The sequence below is a fragment of the Psittacula echo genome, assembly GCF_963264785.1.
Source record: "Psittacula echo genome assembly, chromosome: Z".
NCBI lineage: Eukaryota > Metazoa > Chordata > Aves > Psittaciformes > Psittacidae > Psittacula > Psittacula echo.
Window position 1 is genome coordinate 27,017,149 of NC_137742.1, and position 9,834 is coordinate 27,026,982.

Sequence of the window (9,834 nt, forward strand, 5' to 3'; positions counted from 1 at the left end):
CAGCACCAGATTCATAGATGTAAATATAAAATTGTCACTGTCAATAGCTTTCAATTCTTTCTCAAATGGCGTTTGGTGGAAAGCAATTCATGATATATCTGGTTGCTGGAAAGATCACCTGCTCTGTTGAGGTCTCTTACTATCACTTCTCTATCCATTCCCACAAGCCCAGGCAACTCTGTTTCTCATCTTTACAAGAAGGAACTGATGTTGTAAGATGATGATTACCCCATCGTGCTTGACACCCTCTACAATGTTTAGAGTGAAAAAGGTTGTGCTTTCCTAGTGCACCTGGCAGGTGAGCCAGAGCATGGAGAGACTGCTCCATTGCAAAGCACTTGTCAAGACAGTGGTGTCATAAGAGGCTCTTTGATTTCTGCAGTTGGACATCAGATCTGAAGAGGTTATAAATTTATTTACTGATAGTGCATCGAGCTTCTTGTACTCAGCTGTACTGCACTTCAAGTCTCTTTTGAACAAAAGCAAATGGCAGAGGCTGATGCTTTCAAGATAATATCATTTGTCTCTGAAAATCTGCTTTTTAGATGTCAGGCAAAATAATTTCACAATCGCTAGTAAAGATCTTGTCTGGCATCTGTATTTTCACTAGTCTTGAATGTAACTTGAAAATATTAAGACCTTATTGTGGTGTTCAATTTTCTATCGATTTTTCAGACAGTCTGATAGCACAAATGATAAAAATGCATGTAATTAAGCATCACGGCTAAAGCTGAGAGACTATGGAGAAAGCCACACAGCAAGTTTCCTCTGCATGTGAACATCAAAGTGCTCTCTAGATTCATGAACTACAAGCAAACTCAAAGTCAGCAGGAAAAGTGTCAGTAAACAATGAGAAAAAGAGCACTGCCTTTGTGTTTGAAGGAGACATTTTCCTTCCTGAAAGAAGCTAAAATCAAAACTTCACATCTGCAGGACAAAGTTGCTGTATTGAGGTTGGCCCTGCAAGCATCATCTTGCATAGCCAGTATAAATGGCTCCAATGCAGCTCTCCTTCCTGAAGATTACTCACAGAAAAGAGGATTGCTCACACGTTTTTCTGGTTCAGAGGCAATTCAAAAGTTCTAGGTGATTTTCAGCTATCTTTCTTGGAAGTGGTGTCTACTAATGCAGCACTAGTTGACTCCTGTGGGAGAGGAACAGCAGAGGAATGACCAGCTGGTTCAGTGGGCCAGCCTATGATTATCCCAACATTAGGAAGGCAAGTCCTTTACCCCAGAACCCCAAATTGTGTCAAGGCTTTGTGTTTGCAAGCATCTGAATGTGCTTTGTAGCATTTTCTTCTCATTCGGCTTGGTCTTCAGTCCTCAGTGAAAATGGTTTCTTCTTTAAAGCTGATAAACAGTTGTCCTTGCAGTTAAAACAGCAACAGGAAAAACCTAACCAACCAAAACTGGTGATTGAGGTTTTATAAAACTTCTGTTGGAATAAAGATCATTTGAGTCATTCTCCTCTGATTCACCCATAGCTCATGTGCAAGCAATCCCCTTCCACAGAGGAATTAGACTGCACTGAATCCGTAGTAAATTCAGCTGATGAGACACCTCCACTGACCATCCATCACAGCAGCATCTCTCCCTGCCTGACCTCAGGGCATGTTGATGTTGACAGATGTGATTTAGCATAATTCTGCTTGGCACACAGGCTGGTATGTGCCCAGGGGCTCATCAGGGATGACCAGAGGGTTTATGAACTTTCTGGAGCTTGCTTCCAAAATGCCTCCTGCTCAAACGTCATAAAGAAGTCACTGGTCCTTACTGGAACAATCTTATTCTTTTTAGCCTGGGGTTCAAGCTTTAAGCTGCTCTTCTCTCCCTTGCTCTTGAGGAAGGGGAAAAGCTGGGAGATAAGAAACATTCTGCAGGACCTATGGTGAACCATAAAAGCAGTCTTCCTTTTTTCCGGCTGATAACTCCTGAAATCCTGGTACAAGAACTGCAATGATACTGAGGTGCACAACATTGCAGGGGGGCAAAAAGTTGTGTAATTGTTGTCAATTTTACTTTAATATTTTTTGCTGTGTTCCTTTAGAAGATCTTCTGTGAATTCTATGTAACTTCTGTCACTGAAGAGTTAAAGAGGCAGCACATCGTGGCTCTGCATCCCCTGCTAAGCCTTCTTTATTCTGGGATAATACAATTTTGTGGTGGCTTCATTCTTAGGACGATTTCTGCCCCTTGTAATATTTATTAGATCTTATAGAATCCCCTTCTTATTATAAATTACGTCTTCTTAATGATACCTGATTTTATACAAATATTATAGTATTTACTGAATGATGTCCATGGATATGGGCAGGAGAGACAAGTGAAATGCATTCTTCAGCTGTTGCCTAGCAGGACACGTCTTCCCTGGGAGATGTTTCTTTTTATTAACCTCTTACACAAACAGCAAATCTTCATTTAATTCAGACACCTTTTATTGTAGTTTGAAGTTACCATAAAACAGCAAGAAACAAAGAGAAATCTCCATGTAAGAAAGAAGGCACGACACCCTGTCACTGAGGATTCACAGGGGTTTGGAAGTATGCTTAATTCAAACAAGAGTGCAAAAGTACTTTTAATTCAACCCAAGAGCAGGTTAACACTGAAAGGGATTTTTTCTACTCTCTCCAACCCTGGCCATGGGGTCCCATTGCCCCTTTTGCGCTGCTTCTATGCAATGTGTTGGATCACTGTAAGATGAAATCATTGTTCCATAAGATGACTCACATTACAAAGCTGTACCCTGAGACACTATCATTAAATCCCCCAGAAGTGGTCCTCTAAAAGTCCTCCTCTTAAGGGTGCCAGAATTGTGAAAGCAGAAGGCATTTACATTTCCCCTGAAGACCCAGTCCTTCCATCAGCCCTCAGAGCAGTTTGCTGACTAAATCTTCTATGCATTTGAATAATTTAACATATGAATAAATTCATTTATGCTGAATGAAGAGGTGGACTACTGGGATGCAGTATTGCCAACACAACAAAATTGAAGCAGGGGTGGTAGAGGAAATGAACCCATAAGAATGGCAAGCAGTATCGTCTGCTCAGGCACCAGGAGACAGCTGTGACCACATCTGAAAGATGAGAGTGTGGGGAGGTATGGAGCAGCATCTAAAAAGGGCTTTAGAATAAGCAGAGCTGAGCAAAACCCAAGCTGGTTTTTGTGAGCTGCAAGAAATGTGATTGTTATAGAATGACTGAAAACTTAATTGCAAGTTTAATGTCTCATTCCAAATTTTCCAATTCAGAAAGTACGTAAGTAACATTCCTGTGCCTTTTACTTTCCGCTGGCAGTTAAGAAATAGAAGTCTCAGCTTCTGCCAAATGATCTGTCACACCGAGCCCTTGACCTCGGCAACTGATAAATGCACGTTACAGATGCATGCAGCACAAAACCTGAAAATATTGAAAGCCAGATCTCAAGTAGTGTAAACTGGCATTGGTCCAGCTTACACCAGCTGCTGATCTGCTCTGTAAATGTCTTAGAGCAGTAACAGTTGGAGGGATGATGGTTTGCATTCACTAAATGCTGATGAGGGCTACCTAACTAGGCATGCTTTGCTCACATTTGTGTATTAAGCATTTTTAAAGTCCCTCTTTCTTCAGCTGTTCTTCAAAGAAATCATTGCATGCCACAGTCAAAGCAGCAACCAGAATGACAAATTCGTGAAAATCCACTTCATTGTCTTTGTTGGAGTCCAGATCTTTCATAATCTTATCAACCAGATGTGGGTCCTTTTGTCCCTAAAGAGAAACAAAAGCGACTTAGCTGTGCAGATCTTGAATGAGGAGCTCGGACACACCCAGCAGTGCAGCCCACTGCTATGTCACAAGCCCCAGTGTTATTAAATAAAAGGCTGCATGCAGTATGCGCCTGAATATTAACATGACACTAGCCACAGCATTAAAAACATAGGTCTGGAGGCCCAAAAGTGCACAGCAATAGAAATCAAAGACAGCACAGCTTTTAGAAGAAATACAGGTACTATGTAAGCACTGAAATGAATCAAATGGATTTCATGAGCTGCTAAGCACTGCTTTCTTTTGACAAGATGGATCTATAATGTGCATTTCTCTGTATCATCTCTTAACAAACAGTACTTAGATTTTCAATTCAACCATAAGTGGTAGTATTATACATCCATTCATCACATTCAGAAGATCTCTACTTAGCAAAAACCACATCCTATTCAGTGTGAGTAAGAACAGTGAATGTTGTAATAATCAATAAATAGCCAAGGTTAAAAGAAAATCCAATCCAAGGAAATGGACATAATGTAAAAAATCCTGCTGATGATTATAGTGTCCACAACAATTTTTACAGCTAAGAGGATACAGAAAGCCAACTATGAATCTGGTCATTGTTCCATTAAAAGCATCCATGCTGTGTAATGCAGAATATAACAAAGATGTGAAGAGATATTCAGATCAACAGCTTACCGCTGAAAGGGCTTTCTTATCATCTCTGTGCAGGGCACACAAGGAGCTGTACTGTGTCTGTAGCTACTGTGCACAAGCTACTTTCTTGTCTCATGAGAACTGGTTGCTGGATTTAATTCTTTGAAGGACTTACTTGTATCTCATTATTAAAAATGAACAAATTAACAAAAAATTTATTAAAGCCTGTTTTGGCATAAATTTTTTTATTATTTCTAGGCAACCTTTGTCCTCCTGCTCTGAAGCACAGAGGAGTAAGTAGAGCAAGGTAAGTAAGGTACCTGTCTCTGTTGCTGGTGGCACAAGGCAGATCACCAGGGCTGGACAACCCTCTGAAAACACACTTCTCTAAGGGGACCTTAATCTCATCTCCTTCTGTCTGGCAGAATGTGCCTTTCAGAAAGAGATGCTATTCCTGAACACTTGGGTAGCTGCTTCTCCCACCCACGAAACTAAATCAAGATGTTCAGAAGCTGACTTACTGAAAGGAAGTCAGTGAGCTCGCTGGTGAGGAGCTCCTTGAGTTCTCCTTTACTGAGCTTGTATCTGTCTCCTTCTTTGCCAGAGTAGTGATGGAAAATCCTGATCAAGGTGTCCATCGCATCCTCCAGCGGTGTGGACATAACAATGAGAGGGAGATCTGTAGGGTAAAGACCCAGAGTCAGTGACATCGTGCAGGAGCCAAACCAAAGGCTGGTCTCAGGGAAGGGATGGAGAGCTAGCCGAGGAGAGAAATTGTTACCAGAACTGAAAAAAAGGGTTTTCAGTGATCCATTCTCACAGCTGTGTGTGAGCAAGGCTAGACTGTTAAAAATAAAGCATTGTCGTGAACTCACTAGCAATTGCTTCAAAGAGGTAAATGGAAAGGAAGGTCTTTATGACAGTGATCTACTGTGCATCATATTGCAAAGCTACTGTAAAATGAAATGTCTCATACCCATAGCTGAAAACACAGGAAAAATGAAGGCACAACCTCCTACCTGTTTATTCAAAAGTTTTCTCAAGAAAATAAGATCAAGAAATAACAGCACCCAAAGTGGATGAGTTATACAGAATGCTCCACACCAGTTTCTTAAATGGTTATAGGAAAATCACCAGTAATAAGTATAGAAGCATCAGCTTTTGATTTATGCAGTTGTGTTTGCTTGGGCTGACGTTTTTTTCTTGTAAATTACCTGAAATAAACAGGGCTAGGCATTGCTGAGGGTTTACTTCATAAAGCATGCAGTAAGAAGGTACACAGGGGAGCACCACCAAGAAAAAAGGTGGAAATACAATTAACTGCTGAGTAGCTGACTCAAAATTAACTTAAAATAGAAATCAGGTGAAAGGGAAACATTATGTTGATTAACCCCCAGGAGAGAGATTAAAAAGCCAGAATGAAATTCAAGGTAAGACTGGAGTTGTGAACGTATCACTGTGCAAAGGCTAAGACTTACCTGCTTATGGGGTGCCTGAGGTGTTTGCCAGAAAATGCTCAGATCACAGAAGATGATGGTCACCCTCCTTTCAAAACTTGTGCACAGGCTCTTGTTTATCAGGCTGAGGAGGTGGATTGCATATATAGAGACAGACGTATAATTGTCACAGGGATGATGGGGCTTCTGCTTTCTTCTGCATTTGCCTACTCTGCTCAATAAAAGCTGCTTGCTGTAAATGGGTCACTAAAATATTCACTAGGCAGAGCAGAAGGCTGTGTGTGGAACATACGAGATGTTTCTTATCGTTTGAGCTTTCACAGATATGCTCATCTGGGGTCTGAAGGTCAACATTTGAAAAATCCACAATCACCATGTCAGCATAAGCCAACTTTCCCCCATTTTCAACACCACTCTTTCTAATCTGTCTCTCATCACTTATATAGCCAAGAGCCTATGCAGGTAGTGGCAGCCAGTCGGTATTCACAGAAATACTTGGGTACTAGGGGTAGGTTTGTAGGTGAGCTTGCCACAAATCCCTGGAGATATCTGCCTTTATTGTCAGATGTCTCTGTAAGCCTAAAACGTTGGCTTTGCTGAATGAAATTCCTGCTGTAGTACATGTATCCTCAGGAGGAAATGAGGAAACCAGTTTCAGAGGAAGCTGTGCCTGAAATTACAGTGTGCACTGATCAACAGGCTTGGCTTCATTTTTATTAGTCCTGCGTAAGAACTGTAGTTCAGCATCTCTCTTTTAATAAGCGATCTTCCCTTAGAAGGGCTTCCCCTGCTCTGAAACCCAGGGACTTGTTGACCCTGGGGGCAATGGCTGGGGGATATGAGAAAGATGCATGGTAGAACCTACTTACCACCCAAAATTCCAAATAACCACATAGCCACAGTTTTCACAACAGCCACATGAAATAGAAAACTGCTTAATTTGTGTTTGCTTTCTCTCAATAAAGCCTTCTGTCTGCTGTACACAGCAAGCACAACTGCAAAAAACCAGCAGGACGGTACAGAGCTGCAACTCATTCTTTCTTTTATGCCAGACAGGGGGAAAGAGAATGAGATTGGCACTGTTTTTAGCTCTGAAAGTCTCCTGGCATTTGTAGATTTGAGTGCCCCAGAAGATCTCATCCAGCATCTCTGACTGCTGCCTTTGCTTCCAGACATGTTTCTTCTGTCTGCACCACTATGATAAGTCTCCACAACCTGAGGGGTCTTGGCTCTGCCTCTGGGAGAAGGGGAAGGAAAAGAGGGGCTACATAAAAATGCTGGATCCAGTGGTATGAGAGGTGACTGTGTGTAAAGCATTGTTTCTGAAACAGTAGGATGACTCTTCTGGTTAGAGGTCCCTGCCGGCATGCACCACACTGCATGCAGGGCATATGCCTTCACCTCCCTTCACTGCAGTCATGGGTGCTCACCAGGGATGGGGGAAGCCAATGCTCAGATAAACTTCAGAAAAGGCCCAGGTGGAAACCAGCTGGAAATGCTGATATGCAACAAGAGGAACCTAATTCCTCCTGGAGTCAGAGGAGAGCTGGGGAGGAGAGTTGCTCTGCATACCTTTCCTCTGTTTGGGAATAGCTCATAGGTGCCCAGTTTTATACAGACGGAGTCCCTGTGCTCCGACAAGCGCAGAGATCTAGCTGGATCATATGCAGCATGTGGGAGAATAACATGGGTGATACCAGGTGCAGCACAGCTCTCCCACTCAGATGCTGGACATTCTCTGAGTCTTTGCAGATGCTAATTAAAAGCATGGAGTCTCTTATGTAGTTACAGCCATGTAGGGCTGTGTGTTGCTTGTGATTCACTAGTGCTTATAATTACTGCACAAAATACTAACCAGATAAACCTCAAAATACCGCATTTTTTGCTGTTTATTCAAGAACAGTTTCACCCACAGAACAAAAAACCATGGCTGCGTGAATTCATGAGTATAAAGTCTTTCTGTTTGTCTATATATTACATTGGTCTTCTGGCTGATGAATATTGCAAATTAATTATCTAAGCAGAGTCTACAGGAGGTACAACTTTCAGGAGGCAGGTATAAACTTTCAATGCTACCATCCTCAGGACTAAAGAAAGGTTTCCTCTATCATCTGCCAGGACATCAGCTCAATAATTTATATAGTAATATAGTCTGTGCAGTCTCTTTCAATAGCTACTTTCACTCCAGCTAATTGTGTTAAGAAACTCTCTATTCCACACTAGTAAATTACATGTATACAGGGAATGGACACACTGTGTTTGTCCAGAGGTACGTCCAATTTGCTGTGTCCATCCCTTTCATTCCTGGCTAGCGAAATCCTGTCAGTGGCTCCAGTGGCAGCAGAGAACTCCTAACTCCTGTGAGAGCAGGTCCCAGAGACGACACAAAATTCATGATTATCAAGCAGCTGGTTTTAATCTTTGTCTAAAACTCCAGCACAATTTGGTTTTGTATGATACCTAATGGGCACTGTATGATAAATCAGTGCATCCTGAGAGCACTTCTGTATCAAGGCAAGATCCATGATTGCAACAAACATTCTCCCATCAACCCTTCCTCCCCTGCATTCTAGTTTCCACAGGCTAAACACAGAGCACCACCAGAAGCATGGTTGACGGAGCAGGACTGCAGCATCTCGGATTCTGTGTTCAGTTCTGGACTCCTCACTACAAGAAAGACATTGAGGTGCTGGAGCAAGTTCAAAGAAGGACAACGAAGCTGGTGAAGGGTCTGGAGCATAAGTCTGATGAGGAACAGCTGAGGGACCTGGAGTGGTCTAGTCTGGAAAAAAGGATGCTCAGGAGGCACCTTATCACTCCCTATAACTACCTGAAAGGGGGATGGAGTGAAGTGTGTGTCGATCTCTTTTCCAAAATAAGAAGAGACACGAGAAGAGGAAATGGCCTCACTGAAAGGATAGTAAGGCATTGAAACAGGCTTCCCAGGGGCGTGGCGCAGTCACCGTCCCTGGAAATGTTCAGACACTGTAGATGAGGCCCTTAGTGGTTTATGGTAGACTTGGCAGTCCTGGGGTAACAACTGGATTTGATGATCTTAAAAGCCTTTTCCAACCTAGCCGATTCTATGATTCTGTGATTCCGTGACTACAGACATGGTGAAGATCAGTGCTGCCTTATTCATGACCAAATTCTGTCCATCAGAACCTGCCAAATCATGGCAGTGTTGGTGGGAAGGTACCTCTGAAGGTGCCTAGTCCCACTTCCTGCTCGATGTGGAACGATCACCATTGCCAGACCAGGTCAGCGATGGCTTTATCCAGTTAAACCTTGAAAACCTCCAAGGATGGGATTGCACAAATTCTTGAGTAACTTGGTCCAGTGCTGTACTACCTGCCTGGGGAAGATGTTTACCTTAATATCCAGTCTGAGCATCCCAAGCTGCAGATGTAGCCACTGGCCCTTTTTGCGCGACCTACCACTACCATAAAGAGTTTAAATTTGTTGACTTTATAAATTCAATTCAAAGAGTCTTTGCAACTCATTCAAACTCAACACAAACTTAAAAGTAACCTGTCCCCTGATTCACCCAATCTGGTTTTAGTCGTGTTTTAGTGTTCCCTTTATGTTATGTGCTTGCCTCTTGCAGACTGCTCCAGCTGTGCCCTTCTCCTAGTGAGCATTTCAACATTAAAGTGTGCCCTGCAGAATCAATGGCTGTCAAAGACAGAAGGGTAGATTTCTCAGCTGGCATGGCACAAATGCTTTATAGGTCCGAGCTCTGCCATCTTTACTCAAGGAGTAATAGATGCTTATGGAATGAGTCAGCCATCTGATCTTACCGGAGGCTGCTGAGAGGGGCAGAAGTTGTTCCTTGCTCTGTAAACGTGAGAAAGACTCAACCAGCTATGACTGCTTCCTTTAACCTTGGTTGGTGTAGGGAAGAGGTACACCCAGCTGGGAAGCTCGCTGTGACTGCTTCTCCCCTCTCACATGGGGCAGACAAACTACAGGCAGAA

The 9,834-nt window shown here is 42.6% G+C and overlaps 1 protein-coding gene across 1 annotated transcript; it reads right to left on the minus strand.

The window, feature by feature from the left end:
- Positions 1 to 3,587: 3,587 nt before the first annotated feature.
- On the minus strand, positions 3,588 to 5,062 carry S100Z (S100 calcium binding protein Z; the record flags this gene model as incomplete). The annotated part of the gene is made up of 2 exons (XM_080638283.1): positions 3,588 to 3,746; positions 4,922 to 5,062. 2 exons carry the CDS (start codon positions 5,060 to 5,062, stop codon positions 3,588 to 3,590), a joined length of 300 nt encoding a protein of 99 aa, XP_080494409.1.
- Between the last annotated feature and the right edge of the window lie 4,772 nt (positions 5,063 to 9,834).